Source organism: Zonotrichia albicollis, chromosome 5 (assembly GCF_047830755.1).
Source record: "Zonotrichia albicollis isolate bZonAlb1 chromosome 5, bZonAlb1.hap1, whole genome shotgun sequence".
Classification (NCBI taxonomy): Eukaryota; Metazoa; Chordata; class Aves; order Passeriformes; family Passerellidae; genus Zonotrichia; species Zonotrichia albicollis.
This window is the reverse complement of record NC_133823.1, coordinates 4,425,848-4,446,975: the sequence shown is the minus strand read 5'-3', so window position 1 is coordinate 4,446,975 and position 21,128 is coordinate 4,425,848. Positions and strand designations below refer to the sequence as shown.

The 21,128-nt window shown below is 39.2% G+C and overlaps 1 protein-coding gene across 3 annotated transcripts in view; it reads left to right on the top strand.

The window, feature by feature from the left end:
- CTNNA2 (catenin alpha 2) overlaps positions 1-21,128 on the top strand; it is a 494,680-nt gene that overhangs the window by 103,133 nt on the left and 370,419 nt on the right. For all 3 annotated transcript variants that reach the window (XM_074540544.1, XM_074540542.1, XM_074540543.1), the window contains exons 3-4: positions 1,408-1,603; positions 20,671-20,841. In XM_074540544.1, coding sequence (XP_074396645.1) covers positions 1,408-1,603; positions 20,671-20,841 — 367 coding nt within the window. The remainder of the gene's footprint in view (positions 1-1,407; positions 1,604-20,670; positions 20,842-21,128) is intronic.

The window sequence follows — 21,128 nt, the reverse complement described above, 5'->3', positions numbered from 1 at the left end:
ATAGCTAGATGCCAACGATCATGATCAACTATGAAAGGATCTTCAGGAATTTTCATGAGGAACATTTGCAAGGAAAAGCTAATAAAGAAAATATTATTTCTAGATATAAACAGTGGGAAAAAAAAACCCTCTCCATGTGATGAATGAATATTACATTCCAGTCGCCAGGAAGACTCCTTCCTGAAAGGAGACCCTGCATTACTTTTTTTTTTTTCTCCCAATACATCCATGTATATGGTATTTTCAAGCCCTGATTATATAGATAGATATAGGTACATATATATGTTCTTCCACAGTCTGCAGTTTTAAGATGTGATTTAGAAAAAAATATTGGCTGAAACAAACAAACAAACAAAAAAAAGTAGCACAAAGAGCACAGTGAAAGGCTTTTTGGTCAAAACTGTACCACAAACCTTGTCACTCTTCTGGTAACAGGGATGAGAGGACAGTGAGTTTTCATACTTGTTTTAGAATCTTTTGGTTTTTAGTGAAATGCCTTTATTACAGAGGCATTTATTTTCTTACAGTGAATTTGTGGCTTAGAGCACTCATACAGCACTACAGGTGCCCAGGTTTGTATCCTGGTTAGGTAGAACTGCATCCCTGCTCATTTTTTTTGTGCATTTAACACCTGATGATACCAAATTCAATATTCCAGTTTTACACTGCAGCAGCCAGGTCCTGCTGGAGTGATGCAGGATTCCCTTTTGCCCAGCACTCAGCTGTGGGATGTACACACTGGGCTGTGATTTTAAGCTTTCTAATCAGTTTATTGACAGCTCAATAAAGAATTCCTTCAGGAGATTCTGCAAACATAGAAGCAGTTTTCCTCTGTTTAAATACTGGTAGGAATCATTTCGCTGCCTGCTGTGGTTTTATAACAAAATATTAGGAATATAGTGAAGCAGCACTAAGGCAAAGAGTTTTAACCTGTATAATCTTTGCAGGGGGAGCTCTTTGTACCTTTCATGTGTGGAAAATGGCCACAATGTTTTTGTCACCACTTGCACGTCACTGCCAGTACATTATCTCAAGGGACAATTGCTTTTTGAGTGGTTTCTGACCCCTCTGTTCAGATTCCATTTTATCAGTGTCTTCATTTTTTAAAAATGAAAACAAGTAACAAAAACGATGCTTTGGCACCACAGCCCTGCCATGCCTGGCTCTTATCTTTTTCTTTTTGCTGCTTGGCTTTGATTTGCTTAGCCCAGAGTGAGGAGAGGTTAAAAGAAAAACCCTCTTCTGGGGGACGTGCCGCTGGATTTTACACTTCCAATTTTATCTATTCAAAACATGTGGCCACTACATCCCTGCCAGGGCACAGAAAATAGTGTGGGGATTGAATTAGGTGTTCCTATAAATAGAGAATTGTTCAAACTGACAAAAGCTTGTTTTTCCTGGCCAAAGGTAACGACGCTGGTGAACACGAGCAATAAAGGACCGTCTGGCAAGAAGAAAGGGCGCTCGAAGAAGGCTCATGTTCTGGCTGCCTCAGTGGAGCAGGCCACTCAGAACTTCTTGGAAAAAGGAGACCAAATTGCTAAAGAGAGCCAGGATCTCAAGGAGGAGTTGGTTGCTGCTGTAGACGATGTTCGAAAACAAGGTATGTGGGAAAATGTGCATTTTTTTTCTTCTTTTCTTGGGATTAAATTGTGAGATGGTATTTATTGTTTGGACTCAAATCTTTATTAGTTCTTATCTATGTCACAGTCTCACAGAGTGTGAGTTCTGCAGCACTTCATTAACAAGGTAAAAATGGAGCCCCATCTCTCTCTCTACAAGGCCTTTTAAGGATGAACTGAAAAATTAAGAAATGACACCTAAAAGTTTTTTACTTTTAACCCAATAACCAACCACCCATGGCCCACAGTGTGGACTGTTTTATCCAATTTCACAAAACCACCCAAACCCATGGAGAAGAAGGTGAAGAAGAAGGTGAAGAAGTACCTAAAGAAGAAGGACCAGCCTCTGCCCTACAACCTCCATCTTGCTTTATATATATTACTATATTCTAAAAACTTAAACTCTGAGTTTCCCACCATGTGATATCACACACTTCTATTCAAGCTCCACACCCACAATCCCAGTTCTATCATTCCATTTTGGAAGCCTTCTCAATGCAATGTTCTGTTGGGGGTCAGTGCCTGTCAGCACAGAAAGTCTGAAATTCTCAGCATCCAGGGTTCCAACAGGAAAAAATGCTTGATGGGAGTGGAGCTTTGCCCAGTGCCAAAGCTTGCTGTTCCATTTTCAGCCTGGTTTTTATTCTGCTGTGTGATTGATGAAAATGATGTGATTTTTTTTTCACTTGGCTGAATCTGAGCAGTGGTTTAAAGCCTGTGGGTGCAAATGTAGCACTAGGATTATGGTACGTATGTTTCTGAACAATCTAACAATTATCAGCCAGATAAAAGAGCAATATAGAAATACTTGTGTTTTTAAATATATAAAAAATAGTATCAAAGCCTAAAAATACAAGTATAATAACAATATTAAGAGAATTATTTTCTGGGTGTTGGTGATAAATGGATACTCACAAGGTCTGACAATTTTTTTTCGAAAGATAAAATGGTTATGAGGTGCTTCCAAATTTACCTGTGTGGTAGGGGAAAAATACCTTTTCATTATATGCCTATATATAGGCATATAACAAAATGTTTCAGTTTTATTGACTTTGTAATTATTTTTATTGCAGCAGAATTAAGTACCTTTCAGGTTTATTCTGTTGTAACTCCTACATGTAAAGATACCATCTGCTACTTTCATCAGCACTGGGTTTTAGAACAAGACTGAGAGATCTTCAACTGGGATTTTAAAAGGAGTCTAAAGGATTTGGGTGTAAAATCCTGATATTCAGTGAGTTACTACCCCAGAACTCATACTATGGTTTTTTTTTATCTTGCAAAAAATTGGACTGAAGTGATCATAAGAGAATGCAGGGTTAAATTTTGTGTATATAAGCACTGATTAGTGAATATTCCAGTCTGTTCTCTCCTGGGGGTATTTTTTCCTCCTCTCCACTCTGTTTCCATATTCCTGTGTGGTTTGGGTTTTCTTAAGCATTCAATTGTCAGTACATCAGAATAACTTAAGTGTTTGCTGTATGCTCTATGTACAATGATATTCCAGTATTCTAGTGGGGTTTTATGGGTTTTGCTGGTTATTTTTTCTGCTGGGTGGTTGTTGCTGTGATGGTTTTGGTTGGGTGTTATTTTTTTACATTTTTAGTGCTGATGCTTGGCTGTTCTGGCATTCATGTTCATTTGTCAACTACTTTAGTTTCTGTTGCTTACATGACTTATTTTGTGTCATGTGAAGTTGTAATTCAGCATCTTCAGTGGTGACATGAGTGCCCATGTGCTCTCTGAATTTATTAACATTTTCCCTTTTGAGTTTGTGATGCTGACTCACCTTCTCCTCAGGAGCCTTCTCCTGAGTTAGAGACATCAAGCTAAACTTGCACACTCTTTATCTAGACTGAATTTCTGTCTTTTTACATGACAAAAAGACTTCTCTTAACTTATATTTAGAAAAAACCAACCCAAACAACAGTGAAGAAGCAGAGAGGAGGAAAAAGATCTTAAACAGAATTACACAGAATGACACACACATTCATCTCTTGTCAACACTCCAGGCTGGGAAAAAAGCCTGTCAGAAAAGTGGAGCAGCTTTTTTTGGGGCCTGTTCAACACAATCCCATAATGAGGAGAGCAGGAGACACCACACACCATTATTAGCACCCACGAGCCGTGTAAATGAGAGCAGCCCTGGTGTGATGTGGAATGATATGTTTAGCTGGGTGGCATAAAGAGCTGGATTAATGAACTGAGGCTGTGTTTTCCTGGCTGATTTCCTGGCAGGGTTCCAGCTGGGATAATTACATCGTCAACCTAAAAATGTCTGCGGCACTTACAGCTGGCTCTTGGTGTTCTCCTCATTTCCTGCCCTGCCTTGCTGGGTAGTGTTGTGTCCTACTAAAGGCAGCAATTCACTCCAGGGACTCCTGCTTTCCATCGATAGGTGTGGAACAAATGCTCTGTATCAGTGCAAAATGCTTTGCAGTGAATGAGAATGTCCATGGTGTTAAGATTCTCGTTCCTTCTGCAGCGTGGAAGGGTAATTTCTGTTGGCTGTAGAAAAGTTTGGTGATAAACTGGTTTGATTTATGAAACATGTTCTAAAAACACGAAGAGCAAAAACCAAAATGTAAGAACCTAAATGAGAGATGTGGGACTCCAGGGGCTCTCCAAAATGCAGTTTATCACATACAAGGTGTCACAGCAGTCCAGGGTCATGGGTGACAGAGCTGTGCCCACATCTGTCAGCTCCAGCTGCAGGCAGGCCTGCAGACCCTGAGTTTAGGTCACAATGCATTATAGACTTTTCTTTTGCTCACAATGCATTCTATACTTTTCTTTGCTGAGCATCTTCATACAGTAGAACCAATCTACACCTTAACTTTTATCTCTAGCCTATCATAACTACTGTCATTACCATATCCATGTTACTGTTCTCCAATCACTAAAAGTCAGTGCATTACAGTTTAAGCTAGAAGTTGTTTTTCAGTTTTCTTGCAGTGGAAAATTCTGAGACCTTTTTTCTACTTGCACCCTTTGCTGCCTTGTTTGCCTGTGCTCTCTTTCTGCTTGGTAAAAACATCTTCTTGTTTGGGGTGGGTTTATCCTTTGCTCTGAGCCATAAAACCCCTTCTCACTAACACACCCTTTGCCTTCTTGGTTATCCAGTGAGACTGGCTCAGCAATTCTTTTCTTCTATATCAAAACTTGCTTCCATCTCTATTCCTTCATCAGATTCTACATTCAAAAGTCTTTCTGCCAAGCACACATATCTGTGAGAATTTCTTGTCAAACTTTCATCCTTCCCAACACAAAAGAAATTATGCCTAAAGCTCATCCCTGTGTATCTCTGTATCACATAATGATTCCATAATAGGAACACTTACACTTCAAAACCACCTGAGATGCCTTTTTATATTAAGGAATATAAATCAAGGAAAAGCAGACAGTGTTGGACCCAGATGATCTGTAAGGTCCCTTCCAAGCCAAACTCTTCCATGATTCCATGACCATAAAGAGTGGAGCTACAAATCCTTGGACGTGCAGAGAAGTGAAGAAGAACTCACAGGAATTAAAGCATACTTACATGTACTTACAGCATAAGTGTCTAAATGCAACTGGTCTTTTTTTGATCAGTAGAGAACAAGGAAATTTCCTGTGGAGGAGAAATTCAGGCCATGATTGACACAAAAATCTATCAAGAACTGCAGTTCCACTGGGCTCCAGTTTGATTTAATGTGTTAGGACACAGCCTGGGATGCTGCAGAAAGCAACACAAGGAAATGGGCTATATTCATGTAAATTTATTCAATCTGGTAAATGGCTTTGGCAATGTCTGTCTGTGGGTATATGCTGGTGACTGCCTGATTTTAATGTAATTTTCCTGGAAGTTTTCTGGCATGTAGCTGAAACTCACATTAGAAACATGATTCAGTCCAGCTGGTGGTTGTTGTGTTTTAAATTTTTTTGCTTTTCAAGCATGGTAGATAAAATTTCACACCATAATATGAAATTCATCAAGGGACAGAAAATACCTATTGATGTTTTTTGTGTTTGAAGACAGGGTAAAATTGAGGTAGACTTAATTTTTTATTCATGCAGATTTATGACATTGTAAAAGGGAATGTGATCTGTGTACTCTGACTATCTCGACATTGTGGATGAACATCTCTGAGACATGAAAGTGACTTTAGCTTTCTTGGCATTTTATTTCTGACAGAACACACTAAAATTAATATTTTTAGCGCATTAATGCTTTTAACCATCTAGGTTTGAATTTTTTTAAATGAAATTTTAGAACTAGAACTAAATTCTATGCAAGAACGTTTCTAGATAAATCTAGAGAATCTAGACTCTAGATAACCTGTTTTTTAGAGGAAAAAAAACCAAAACAAACTGATCTTTTCACTTAACAATATGCTCTCCCTATTGTTATTTATAACCTTTGTACTGAAGTGTATGAGTACTTTTTTTTGCTTACAGAAGTTAGCATGTACTAGTTCTCGATAGAGGAAAAAGTGTCTGTGGAAAGAAATTACTGAAAAACAGTTTTTTTTAGACAAACTTGAATTCTTCTATTCATCCTGAAAGGTGAAGTGGGGAATGTGGGCCGTCCTGCTTGATGGGAGAATGAATCTTGGTCTGCACTTCTGAAAGAACCTGTGTGTACAATAAACATATTCTCTTTTTTCCAATATCTGTGATGAGGTGCTCTGCAACTTGATTTTTGTCTGGCTGGTGGCTCATGCCTGGCCTGAAAGCTTTTAGCACTGAGATTTGAAGTTTTCTGTTCAGCAAATCACTGGACCTGTGGCCTGAAAACTCTTACCTTGTTAATAAAACTTATTCCTTTTCTATTTTGTATTGCTTGTTACGTATGGAAGTGACTTCAATTGCTATTCATGTTTGCAATGCTCCTCTTGAGAAATCTGGGCCCCTAAGTACCTTTCCATGCTAATGCTGGCTCTTTCAGACTCTTTTCCATCCATTAATTATCTTTCAGCTTTCTGGGAAGTGAGCTGCAGAAAGACATCAAAATTCCTACTCCAAAATGATTTAAAATATTTATGAGGAAAAAGCAAATGTTATAGAGCATCTCCAAGAGTTGCTATGGAGGAAAGTAGGGTCAGGGGTTCCCAAAACCAGGAGTGAGGCTGCTGCAGCTCCATGGCCCCAGTTTGAAGCAGGAACGAGACTGATGCTGTATTTCCAGTACATGCACACAAACATGTCACCACATTTCTCCTCACAGAGGAAATCAAGGCACAGTTCTTCCCAAGAATATTTCTGGGTTTCACATTCTCTGAACCTCAGAGAAAGAAAAAAACAATTCTTATCTCATTTACTGCACCTGTGTTTGTTCACAAGTGGAATGCATCATGGAACAGTGTTCACCTGAAGGGAATGAATAATTGATTCTGGTGTGAGTGTTTTGATTCACTGACCAATGGAATCCAGGTGTGTGTCAGGACTGTGGGCTGACAGTCTTGAGATGTTGTGCAGTGGAGTGCTTGGCAGGTTCAGTGTAGATGTAATGTAATATAGTATAGAATAATATAGTATAATAAAGTAATTAATTAGCCTTCTGATAAGATGGAGTCCTCCTCATCATTCCTTTCCTTTGTTGGGGCAAAAATATCCGCTATACAAGCACACATACACAGCTGATGTATATAATACATATATAATAAACATGTATATACTTTATATTTATGGCTGACCACACATCAGCCTCTCAATACTCACTGTTCAATGATTCTGTGAGAAACTGGAACTGTCTGCCCAAAGAGGTCATGCTTTGTAGGGGGATAGAACATAAGTAAATAAAGGTAGTATAGAAAGTAATCTTACCTCCTAAAGAGTTGCAGCTGAGCCAATTATTAAGGATTAGGAGCAGGCCTGATGTTAACAGGCCACAGCTGTGGCCCATCAGAAGAGTGTTATAAAAGAGTGGATTGGTGGTTGGAGGGAACTGGAGTCACTTGGCTGCTGTGAGGACAAGGGAGAGTCAGTGCCTGGAGGAGCTGCCTGCAAGAAACATTAAGGAGGTACAAAACTCCAGCAATATGGAACCCTTGCAATGTAATGACAATAGAACTGTTGCATTATATATGACAACAGTGCTTGCTGCATCACTGGAAATATTCAAGGTCAGGTTGGATGGGGCTGTGAGCAACCTGGTCTAGTTAAGTTGTCCCTGCTCATGGCAAGGGATGGACTAGGTAACCTTCAAAATCTCTTCTAACCCAAACTATTTTATATTTCTGTGAAACAAACCTGACAGCACCAATGTCTTGTCCTGCTCTGCTCTGTTCCTGATCAGGATTTATCTTTAAGAAGATAACTATGTGGTGAAAAAATGAAACACATACAGGGTATGGCAGGGGGGTTAGAACTAGATAGTCTTTTAAGGTCCCTTCCAACCCAAACCATTCCATCTTTTTATGACTTTCTGTACACATTAGATTTAGGCTTTTTGGGATGACTGCTGATGATACTGATTCTTGGTAAAGCCAGCTGGCTATCCAAGGACCTTCACTTCTCTGTTCTCTGCACTATTTCCAAAAGATTTATTTCTGTTTAGTCTTGGCTGGAGTTCTTCTGATATTCATTTCACTTTTCAGTGTTTTGTTTAAGCTTATGTTAGTTTAAATTTATTAAAGTGACTTTCATCTCTTGGGTATGTTTGTTATAAAGGGTAGTTGGTGTTTGATATATTGCCTGAACATGCCAGTTTGAGACAGATTTTGCAAAAGCAGTGATAAGTTTGAAAAGTAATATAAATTAATACATTTGGCCATTTTCTTATCGTATATTTATTTACGTAGTCTTTCTTAAAGATTTTATACTATTGTGGCTTTATCTCAGGATGAAATCAGAATAAAATTTCTATAACATGCCAACTTCTGACACTTGTCAGAAATAAAATTATTCTCTGAAACTGAAAGATAGGGAAGTAGTGTTTCCTCCAGAAATATTTCATTTGAGTATTAAAATCAAATCCTAAAATTACTGCTTGTTCTTTTAGGAGAAATATTTCTGTTAGTAAAGGTTTTATTTGAGAAAGTATTACAGAAATTCAGCACAGTTTAAAGAAAAAAAAATCCCTATCAAGGGACTGTAACTAGGCCATGTTTTGCAGTAAATATTTAACTCCACCACCCATTAGTATGCATGAAATTTCTGGATTCAGGTCAAATTTGGAGAATAGCTTCACTAGGATTTAAATTAAGAAAATTATTACAAGAAAAAAGATCTTACAAACTGGGATAGGTACCATGGGCTGTTATCTAGCCCTGTTCGATCTTCCAGCAGTAATTCCCAAGATGGATAGGCATAATCCACACTGAGTAATCCTCAGCAGCATTTAATGTACAGCCTTTTCAATTAAGTTTTGAGCTAACCATGAGCAATGTTCTGCAAGGAGATTTCCTTCATGCATGAAAGTTGTATTTGTGTCCCCTCTGTGCGTAATTCAATGTGGAGATTGGAGCTGAAGTCCCTGACCCCTCAGAATGGTTCTGTGAAGCTGCAAAGCACCACAGGGTGAGCATCTCGACCTCTCTCTTTGAAGCTGTTCTGATTTATGTGTTACTGAAACTTCCTGTGAGTCCCAGCTGAGTGCTGGAAATGAAATCACTGTTGATTCATTAGGCAGAAATTCTGAGCTGGAATTTTTTTTCTTCAGCATAAAAAAAAAAAAAAAAAGGAGGAAATAAAAAAGGAAAAGATTGAGTCATCTTTGAACTGGAAAATCAGTTATTTTAATCTGTCAGATCAAAAGTGTTTGGAAGGAAATTCCTTATAGCCTGGCACAGGAGTGACCTCAGATGACTGTGTAGGTCAGTGATGGAAGTTTTTAGCTGAGCAAAGGAACTGAGAGTTTTACCAGCTGTCTGATGAAGGATAGGGAAACTGGTGGGAGATCAGGAGTGGTGCAGAGACTTTGTCTGGGATGTTTAAATTGGGAAGTGGCATACTGAAGGGAGAAAGAGTCAAGGAGGTGAGCTTAAGGTTTGGTCATAGCTTTATGCTTCTGTCACTGAACAGTGAGTTTTCAGTCCTTCAAAAACTAGCTGGAAAATTGCAAGAACAACTTTGTGGTGATTACACATGCACACACAAAATAAAGAATTGCTAACAAACTTTTACAATAAAATTTCATTCTGTAGAGTAAATTGTGCAGTGGAATTCAGTTTTTAAAGGTGATGTTTTCTGTGTTTAGAATGTAACTGTAAATACTGCTGTAATTCATGTAACATGGGAGGAGGATCTTGGGTTTGGATCCATGCTACCAGGATTTTTTCTGCTCAGTTAAAAGGGGGAACGGCATTAAACTGAATGAGGACAGGTTTAGATTAGAAATGAGGAGAAAATCCTCCCTGTGAGGATGGTGAGGCCGTGGCACAGGTTGCCCAGAGAAGCTGTGGGAGCAGAAGTCCTTCCTTTCATGGTGACTTTTGTGAAGGAGAAGCTTCTCTTCAGAGGTGCTTGTTTATGGTTTGCGACTGTAGCCACTGGTAAAGATGTATTTTGCAATTAGAAACCATTTTGAGGTGAATTTTGCAAACTCTGGGGGCAGCAAGAAAAGCCAGCAAGGTCCTGTGTGGGACCTCTGAACCTGAGAGAAGCAGAGAACGGAATGATCAAAACAATTCTTATCTGATTTGCTGCTCCTGTGTTGTGCCAAAACAGAATGCAATAGAGAGATTGTTTACGCAGAGTGACGGTGTTTTGTTTCCTTGGCCTATGAGGGTCAAGTGTATGTGTGTGTCAGGACTGTCGACTGACAGTCAGGAGATTCTGTGCAGTGGAGTGCAGTTAAGTGCTTAACAGATTCAGTTTAGATTTAATGCAATATAGTGTAATATAATATAGAAAAATATAGTATAATGAAGTAATTAATTAGCCTTCTGATAAGATGGAGTCCTCCTCATCATTTCTCTCCCCCTCGCTGGGGTTGCACTGCATTTACTGTAGTCCTGAGGGGAGGCTGCCATGTGCCTGTACAGACAGAGCGCTCCTTTCATCCCCTCACGCCACAGCGGTTTTGGCAGAACCGGTAAAAATGGCGGGAACCAGCAGCGAGAGCAACACAGACCCCACGTGAGCTGGAAAATTTTTATCTGCCTCTAAAATTACTCTTGGGCTCCTGCCTTTTTGGTATGGGTTGCTGCCATCTTGTCTCTTTGTTCCTGGGGCCCGCAGTCACCCTTTTGGAAGGGACGGGTGTGGCGCCATCTTCCCTTTGTCCCTCAGCCACACAGCCGCCTCAGGTGGGCGCCATTTTGGGAAGGCCCATTCCAACATTTTGGGTCTTTCTTTGTGTCTCTGAGGTTTGTGAGATTGGGTAGTTTTGTATCTAGCAGTTATTTACAGTTGTTTTTTTTTTTTTCTGTTGCTGCTCCATTTGTCAGTAAACAGTTATTTTTTCACTTATATTTACTCATAATCTTTCCTTACTGCTGGCAAGGGATTAGTTGGAATTAAGCGGAGGTAGCTTCTTTTGGAGCATCCAACTTTATAAATGGTCTTAAACCAAGACACTGCCCCATCTCTGGAAGCATTCAAGGCCAAGCTGGATGGGACTTGGAGCAACCTGGTCTAGTGGAAGGTGCCCCTGTCCATGGCAGGGGATGGAAAAAGATGAGTTGTAAGGTCTCTTCCTACCCAAATTATTCCATGATTCTGTGATTACCCAGTGGCATTTAATGAGAAAGATACAAGCAGTCCTTGGGGCACTAGGACTCTTCCTTTCCCCCCTGCTCAGTCCTCCTATTTGCCTACAGTACATTTTGTTCTGTGTTCTTTATTTTTTGACTGCATTTTCCATGGCAGTCATCCAACTTCAAAAGTTGTATAAAAGCTTCTTTCTCCCATACAGATTAGGCTTTAATTTTGGATATGGTTTCAGAAAGTGGTATTCGATAAGAGAAGTATTAAAAATGACAGCATGAAAATTTGAAATATACTTTCTAATATCTGAGTCCTAAAAGATGCTTAGTCAGTATATAAAAGGCTTTAATTTATTGCCTTTCCATTTACCATTTTGAACACGTCTTTTTCTGAAGTACATTTTTCACATACTACAAAGGCCAGTAATACTTTACAGAGTGAGGAAATATAAAATGTTATAATCAAATAACAAGCTCTGATTTCCTCTGAGAAGTGTCAAATTATAGCATTCTGATCTCCAGCTATCTTGTTCTTTCTGTTTTAATCCCTTTATCAGAGACAAATTCTTTTTAGACTTTAGATCTGTGAGATATTTCAGCTGCTGTTCATATATGAACATGGGAAAAGGAGCCTGTTCTGTGTAGCTGATGGGATTTAGAATTATTTTCATATCTACTAAAAATAAAATTGTAGGTTCTCCACTGATTTTGATTTTGGATGTTTGCAAATTTCATTCAGCTGTAATTGTTTCATTTTATTTGAGATCTGTGCTCTTTTTTTTTGATGTTTTAGTTGTAGATAAGTCACTTGTTAAACTCTGTTCATATTATGTGATTTCTACAGTATGTGATGAAATATATGTTTTTTCCTCAGAAAATATGTCACCTCTATTTCCTCTCACCTGTTTGTGGTGGACTTGATGGTTTTAAATCTCTCCTTATTTTATTTATTCAACACTTATCTGTCTGAACAGAGAATCTGGGTGGAACTTGGGCAAAAAAGGAGAGTCAGTGACCTTCGTGAAAAGGGACAAGGGTTGGGCAGCTCAGGGAAGTTACAAGGATGATTGGAGGTCATGCATGGAGAAAATGGCAATGGCCAAAGCCCAGCTAGAACTGAATTCTGGCTGCTGCTATAGAAAACCAATAAAAAAGGATTCTACAAACTCATTAACAGCAGGGGTAGAACCAATTTTGGGGGCTTCATTCTGTTCCCATCTCTGTCCTTCAGCTCAGAGCACTGGGTACCTGAAGGATGACTCCCCTTACTGTTGGAGACTGAGGCCAAGAAGGAATTTAGTACCTCAGCATTCTTCTCACCCTTTGTGACTGAATTTTGCTCTGCATCCAGTAAAGGATGGACATAATGGAATCATGGAATGGTTTGGGATGAAAGGGACCTTAAATCTCATCTACTTCCAACTCTGCCACGGCAGGGACATCTTCCACTAGCCCAGGTTGCTCAGAGCCCTCTCCAGCCTTGATTCCCCTCAGCCTCCCTTCTGCCATGCCCAGGTATTTATAAAAGACAGTCCTAACACTCAACCATCATTTTTTTTCTATTACCTATCCAGGCTCAGGCTGATGATCATTTCTTTCTGTTCTCATTACAAACCTAATGATAATCATGTCTTGTTTATGTGCATTTTCCTGTGCACAACAGCAATCTGCATTTCTGGGTGCTGATGGAGGGCTGTAGATCAGTTTTGTGTTTTGATCTCTGCACTGGAATGTAAATTCACACCATGAGGCTCAGTTATCTCATTATCTCTGCACAGAGCTCTTGCAATTTTTAAACATTCAGGCAATGAGTATAGTTATATAAAGGAGCTCTTATATTAACACATAGGTGCCACTGCATGTATGTGAATTCCCACTGAAACTGGCAATAAATTCTTAGGGTACTAAAATGCTGCCAAGTCAAAATTGGTTTTTTAGTCTTCAAGAATTAATTTTTAAACATAGTTCTCAATTTTGGAAAGTAATCTTTACGTAGGCTTTGAGCATGATTTTAGAATATTTGGTTTTATGGCAAGACAAGAAAAATAACTGCATCAAATCTCAAATATAGGTTATTATAAACAATGTGTGAAGATTATGTGAACTAATAGAAGAATTGAAATAGTTTTTTTAAAATGCTCTTGCACCTTCAGTCTGTTTCTCTGTGTAAACCTGCAGATGCTCTCTCTGTATTTTATGTTGTCTTTTTCATATTTTTCTTACTATATGTCTATACTGTAGATTTTCCTTCTGTTGATGACTCTCCCATGTCTGCTTTTCTCATTTCTCATCCTCTTTTATGCAGGAGTATCTTTCTAAATGTTTGTATTTAAATTTTTCCTGTTATTTTTCTTTCTTGGCTGCAAACCCCTCAGTTGTTCAGCATTAACGTGCCTGTCCTCTGAATTCCATCTGGGGTTGTGGGAAGGTTTTTTTTACTTTTAGCCATGTTTGTTCCCGAGATTAAGCAGTGTTCCCTCTTTCTCTTACTGCTTCAAGACATTCAGGGGGGATCTAGTGTAAGGAAAAGCATGAATTAGCAGAAATACAAAAATGACCCTCAAAGCTAACAGGGAGCTGATAATCCACCAGACTGATCAATCTCATCATCACTCCTTCCCCCTCTCACAGTGCTTCCCATGTGCTGACATTATCAACTTGCTGCTCCCTCTTTTTCACAGATCACTGGGGTTTTTTTTGATAAATTTTGGTATGAAAACGCATCTTGCTGGAAAATATCAACTCTTTGAACTGAAGCTTATCTCAAAAAATATCAATTTCAAATAAGCTCTTTATTGGGTATTTTCTCTTCATGTGATGATAGGGAGTGATGGAACTGATTCTAATTATGATTTTGAACCTGGTTCACGGTGCCTTGGGCACAGATAGAATCTGCCCTTGAACTTGCTTTCCTCTACAGTATTTGTGAGCCTCTTCAAGCCCCAGAACGAAAATAATATCCAGAATGGTTGAATCTGTGTGCCTAATGCTGAATGTTGTTTTCTTGGTGTGCTTCCTTTTCCATGAATTCTGGGTGCTTTTCAAATGTTGTTCCCTTCTGTACCTGATGTGCTAAATTTATTAATGACAGCTCTATTTAAATTAATAAATTGTTATGCAGAAACCCATTAAATGATTAAACTCAGGGTGTTAATCACTAGGACTTTAAGATTTTTTTTTTGTCAGTTCCATTCATTTTAGTCCTTTTTTGCAATAATGATTTTAATAAATGCACCATGCACAATTCACCAGAAAGACAGCAACTTCTCCTAACATTTTCCACTGCAGTTTCTTACTTAGGTGATGAACTCTTCTACTCATTTTGAATGTGCTTCTTGATACAGCCTTGCAGCATTTGGATAAAGAAGAAGATACTTATTTTAAATTAGAGATTTCAGATTTTTAGCATGAACGTAGAAGTTGTGGGAAAATTTGTAGTTGTTGATAGGGCAAGGGAGAAAGAGATTTCAGTTTAGAGTAGATGTAGATGGGATATTGGGGAAAAATTTTTCTCTGTCAGGGTGAGGAGCCCTGGCACAGGTGCCCAGGGAAGCTGTGGCTGCCCCTGGATCCCTGGAAATGTCCAAGGCCAGGCTGGACAGGGCTTGGAGCAACCTGGGCTGGTGGAAGGTGTCCCTGCCCATGGCAGGAGGTGGAACAAGATGGGGTTTATGTCCCTTCCATCCCAAACCTCTCTGTGATTCCATGCTTTGTCAAACATTGTCGTTCAGCAGTGTGATTTTCACCAGGATACAAGTAAAACAACATTTTAATTCAGTTGAGCTTGAGTTTTTTAATTTGCCTCTGTATTTATTGATATCTCAAGAGGTCCAATGCGTTTTTGTGCTCCCAGACAGAGTGCTGTGTTGTAATCTTCGCTGCAGTGTTGTTCTTGCCTCTCTGCTGAGGTTCTTCTCTTTTCTCTGCAGCACAGTCTTTTCTCTCTTCTCAGGGGCTCCTCTTGGGCTCTTGACCCACCCCTATTTATTTCAGTTACCCTCACGAGCTACAGCTGTTTCTTAACTAAGGACCCTGCAGCTGCAGCTCGTTTGGAGCAACTCAGACTCACACAGATCTTACAATACAACATATATTCAAACCCCCACAGTGCTGAGCATCTCAAATGTTCATGTTGGTGTTCCCTGAACTCTCCAGTTCAGTGGAGGCCGATCAGTTTCCTGTGTCCCTGAAGGATGTTAATCCTTGGAGTAAGTGAGTTGCAGACAAAGAGGGATTAGAGATGCTAATGTATCCTCACATCCCAAATAATTTCATTTTGAATTGAAATTTAATTGGGTTTTTATTGTACTTAAGTGTATCAGTGATGTTCCAAATGCACTATTAATCTGACTATTAATTAGAAAAGTTCTTTCTAAAACATAACATTAATGGATAAATTGTCTTACGTTGTCATAGATATTGGCTAAATACCTAAAAGTTCTGTATTCTTGCTATTTTCAGTCCCTCAGGAAAGAAGTAGTTGGGTTAATTAAAATTACATATTTTAATGGTCCATGAAGTGAATGATGTGGTGTGCTCTTGGATCTAGGAGAGAACATTGAATCTAAAATACCTACTAGATTTAAGGATATCCATCCATTGTGCTTTAAAATTCAGAGTGATTCATCTTCCATCGCTCTGTCTAAATATCAAATGTAGAGTGAGTCAAATGCAAGTGAAACTGGATTGTCTGTTCCAGAGAGAGACAGCTCCAGGAGCTGAAATGTGACAGGAAAAGTTTGGGCTTGATCAGACATTGCCTTTTCTGGCCTTGAAATCCATTAAAACGATGAGAACAGTGGTCATCCTCTCACAGATGGAGAACAAAGTCCCAGCTGCAAGTGGGAGAGGACATGAGTTTAGGGGACACAGCTGTAAAGATTTAGGAAAAAGGTTTTAAGGAAAAGGAAGACTAAACAGCCATTTGTGTGAAGCTTTTGGAATTCTGAATAGAATTTTCAATGCATATTTGTATTTAATAAGTATGCAGGATTAAACTGGTCTACAAAACGCTTCCCACCCACATTCTGATAATATCAAACGGAGGTTAATACTGAAATGAACATATTCAATTATGGAGAATGGTTTTTAAAACACTGTAAACAAAATATCATGTTTTAACAGATGTGGTAAATAATAAATGTGATTAATAAGGTAGGAGGAATATAGACAGTGAGAAACCTACCATCCAGGACCAGATTAAGGTCATCATTCCTAAAATTTGACTATTCATCTATATACTAGCATGGGAAGTGAGTGATCCTACTCTATTTGGTGAATTTCTAGACACATCCAAGGGGGATAAAATTGCAGATCTTTGCATCCTGAAGGGTTTGCTTTTGTTTCTTAAGACAACATCCATTTTGAAAGGATTAAAACCTGCTTACATAATTTAAATACACCTTATTAACAATTATGGGTTGTTCAAATCTATCATGTTATCATTTAGTATAATTCTCACTCTTTTGTGTGGAATCTGCTATTCAGTTTGGATCTATATATTATTATAATTTATGATAGCTTCATAACAGTGCATTTGCTCAAATTACATGGAGAGCACTCTAAAATACTTCCCTTATGTCATGGATCAGTTGTTCTGTCTTTTTAATCATGGACATGTAGAACAAAAGGAGAAATCTGAAAGAAATGGATTAATTAGGCTGTAGCTTTATTAACTTCTTCCATTTGGGAGCTGCTCAGGAGTGGTGCATCCAATCAATTTGTCATTGTTCTGGTAATTATTTCCAGGTGTTTGGTGTATTGTCAGCATCTCCTACTGATCACAGCTATTCTCTGCATTGCTGCTCAGGGCCCATCTTCTGTCTCTTAATAAACACTTCAAGGCTTTGGAAAAAAAATGATATTTCCTCTGTCTATTAAGCATTGAAAACCTTGGTTCAATGCTTTCCTCACAGGTAGATGTTTTACCTTAAGTCTGCTCATGAACTTCCAGTAGCTTTTTTTTTTGGTGGGCTTTGCACTCATCTGTTGACAGATGTTTGCAGTTGTTAAGCTCTGGGGACATGGTGGGATTGTTGGGGTCTCCTGTGTAGGGCCAGGAGCTGCACTCAGTGATCCCTACAGTTCCAACCCAGGATATTCTGGGATTCCATGAGTATTTCTCATAGCTGCAAATGGTCCTGAAAACCTGCAGTTCTTATCATCTGTACTCCAGAAGCAGAATTGTTTCATGGGGCTGCTGTAATGATGATGGAAATGGATATTGTGTGTAATTAGAAGGGACTGAAGTACTGCCTTTAGTCTGTCAGGAATCCTCACAAAAATGACAAAGCCAAAAAGGGACAGTAGGGACAAGAGTGGAAGAAGAACAGAGTGAAACTGAAGGACACATGGGTCATGAGAAGAAATGGATTTAAATTATCTACAAATACAGGCCGAGTGGCATTAAAGTGTCTCTAATGAAAGGAACCTGTCAGATCCTGGAGTTCATTTTGGAGTGAGTTTCTTCATATAGGATTAATTGGGGTTAAATGTCTGAGCTGCTTCTAAGATGGAAGCTTGATAAGTTTATGGGTGTAGCTATTATCATATTAAGATTATTATTAATGATATTATCACTTGACTGACTGCAGTGGCAAGGAAGCAGACCTGATGGCTTCAGATGTCTGTGCTTCTTGTGTTGACCCAATTTTCACTGAAAATTTAATTTAATGTAGATTACAGAACAACTTGAAATGCATTTGGAAAGAAATGGATAACTAAATGGAGGGTTGACTTTTTCCAGATAAAATTGTTTCTCTAAAGAATAATTGGCCTAGCTGAAGCTCCACTGATACCTTTAGCCTAAGAGTAGTTTGATACCAGTGCTGTAAAAGGATTAAAATATGTTAATTGGCACTGAGAGAGATGAGCCTTCCTCCCCATAACTGCTAGTTTCTTTGGTTATTAGTTTCTAAATGATGAACTATTAGATTTTGTTAAGTTTTAAACAACCTGCTGTGAACTTTTGTACTTTTTTGGTTTGCTTATTTGATTATGTCTATTTAACAATTTTTACTTCATTATTTTGGAGTTTCATTTCACCTAATGTGAGCTAAGACTAACTATCTAATTCATGCTCTTTTAAGGTTTTTTGATTTTGTTTGTTTCTGTTTCCATTTGACATTCTGTGCATTTTTCCTCTGCCATTGAGTGTTGATTTTTAAATATTTTTGCAAGGGATATCTCCTTGGATATTCAAGTCTAAGAAGATGATTTTTCTACTTGATTTCCTGGTGCCACTGGCCAATTATCAAATATTATTTCTTTCTTTCATAGTCCAGTATAAATATTTATCTGAAGCTGCACACTGCTAATTTGGCAGAAAATGGTGAAGTCTCTACAGTACCAAAATGGAAGTTAAACAATTTTCAGGCTTCTGATTCCAAAATCAAAAACTTGCTTTGGCTGCCACTTCTGCTTGGATTTCTCTAAAATTCAGTACTTTCACTTAGAGGGGTTTTGCTGCTGGATGCTTGGAATCACTTCCATCTCATCTGAATCCTACTTAGAGCTTAAATAAGGGAAAAGCCTTGCTGGGATTTCCTGTGGTTGTTTGTGTCCCCTTGGGTTCAATCAGCTCAGCATGCTCCAAGAGTGCATTTTGGAGCAAACTCTTGATTTACTGTGGGATTGTTCGTTTCCCTCCATAAATAATTGGAGGGAAGATGATGCCTTACAATGTTACTTGGGTTAGATGTAGCCAGTCCTGCACTGGGATCAAATTCCCAAGAAACTCACATCCAAGCCTTGCTCACATTCTGGGCTCTCAACTGTTCTGTGGTCACTCTCAGTATCTCCTCTTATATGAAATATTTGGCTCAGTGACTCATAATAATAACAATAACAGTGAAGTTTTATTCCCAATTTTTAGCACACTCTCAGCCAAAAGTTGTGGATAAATTTTCAAACAACTGTTTGAATTAAAGTATGTGTTAAAAAAAAATCTTTGTGGCATCAGAATTCTTTGCTCCTAGTTTCAGTGATTTTTGGCACACAGGAAAAATGCATGGGAAGGTAGGGACAGCAATGTGTGGTCCTCCTCCAGAAACCTTGTTTTTGTTTTTACCTTGAATTTCAGCTCTGTGATGCTTAGCAATATAGCATTTAAGTATGTTTAGAATTTTGGTTTGTTCTCCTTTTATCTAACAATGATTGATTGTTAATTATCTCCTAAGAAATTTATGGAGAGTTTTGCCAACCCTGTGGAAAGCTAAGAGGAATATGTAGCTTTAGAAATGAGCCACTTGAAATGTATTTTGAAATTTTATATTATCAGCTTATCATCCAAGATACTCTGCTTGCAAATTATAATTTGAACACACAGTCCTAGTGGTAAATATAATAAGGAAAATAGTTCTGATGGGAATTAATCACTGTGGCTCTCTCAAATCTCTCCCCCATTATTTGCATTGTCTTATGGGAAGTTTTGCCTTATGGGATTCTTTTTTAATGTTGTTGTAATAGTCTTAAAAGGAATATAAATATGCTTGATTTCACAGTAGGAGTACTTTCTTTTTGAGGTTCTGCACTGGAGACAAACTGGATTTTTTTTTAACAACAGCAAAGATTGGGTTAATATAAAATCTGTGAATCATAGCAGTCTGGGAAAGGTGGGGAAAAGAGTCTGGAAAAGAGGAGGCTTGAGAGAGACCTTCCAGTGCCTAAATGGACTCCAGGAGAGCTGGAGAGGGACTTGGGACCCAGCATGGAGTGGCAGGACAAGAGGGAATGGCTTCAAACTGCCAGGGTGCAGGGTTAGATGGGATATTGAGAAGGAATTCTTGCTTGTGAGGGTGGGGAGGTGTAGGGGGATACAATAGAAGAAATTAAAGGTAGTATAGAAAGTAATCTTGCCCCATTAAGGAGTTGCAGCTGAGCCAATGATTAGAGACTGGGAACAGGCCTGATGTTAACAGGTTACACCTGTAGCCCATCAGAAGAGTGTTATAAAAGAGTGGATTGGGTGGTTGAGGGGAACTGGAGTCAGTTGGAGTTATAAAATAATGGATTGGTTGCTTGAGGGGAACTGGAGTCAGTTGGCTGCTGTGAGGACGAGGAAGAGTCAGTGCCTGGAGGAGCTGCCTGCAGGAAACATCAAGGAGGTACAAAACTCCAGCAATATGGAACCCTTGCAACGTCATGACAGTAGAACTCTTGCACTATAATGGCAGCAAGGAGGCCCTGGAAAGGTTGCTCAGGGAAGCTGTGGAAAAGTCCAAGGAGAAGTTAGAGGGGCTTGGATTGCCCTGGGACAGTGGAAGCTTTCCCTGTAGTGGGACTAGATGGGCTTTAAGATCCCTTCCAACCCAACACTTTGATGGTTCTGATTTTTCTCCCAGCAACACTTAGAACATGTAGAAAAATAGAACCCACAAGGCTGACCACTAACCCGAGCACCATTTGTGTTCCTCTGCCAGGAGAGACGATGCGCATCGCCTCGTCGGAGTTCGCGGACGACCCCTGCTCCTCGGTGAAGAGGGGCACCATGGTGCGCGCCGCCCGCGCCCTGCTCTCGGCCGTCACCCGCCTGCTCATCCTGGCGGACATGGCCGATGTCATGAGGCTCCTCTCACACCTCAAAATCGTAGGTGTTTTTCACCTTCTCTCTTGGGTTTGTGTGCTTTGGGCGTGGAGAAACGGGATAAATCACTTAGGAAGGTGGCTGTCTGTTGAAGTGAAGGGAGACGACCATCCGATTGATGAGCATCGACTCCAGTTTATTGATCAAATTCGACACCTTTTATAACAGTGCTTATTCACTTCATGCATATTGCAAAACCTGAGCTCCTGATAGGCTGTAGAGAAAACTTCAGCTCCTCCTTTTGTTTACAATACCTGAAGTTAGTTTATTGAAACCAAGATCAGTGTTCTCACC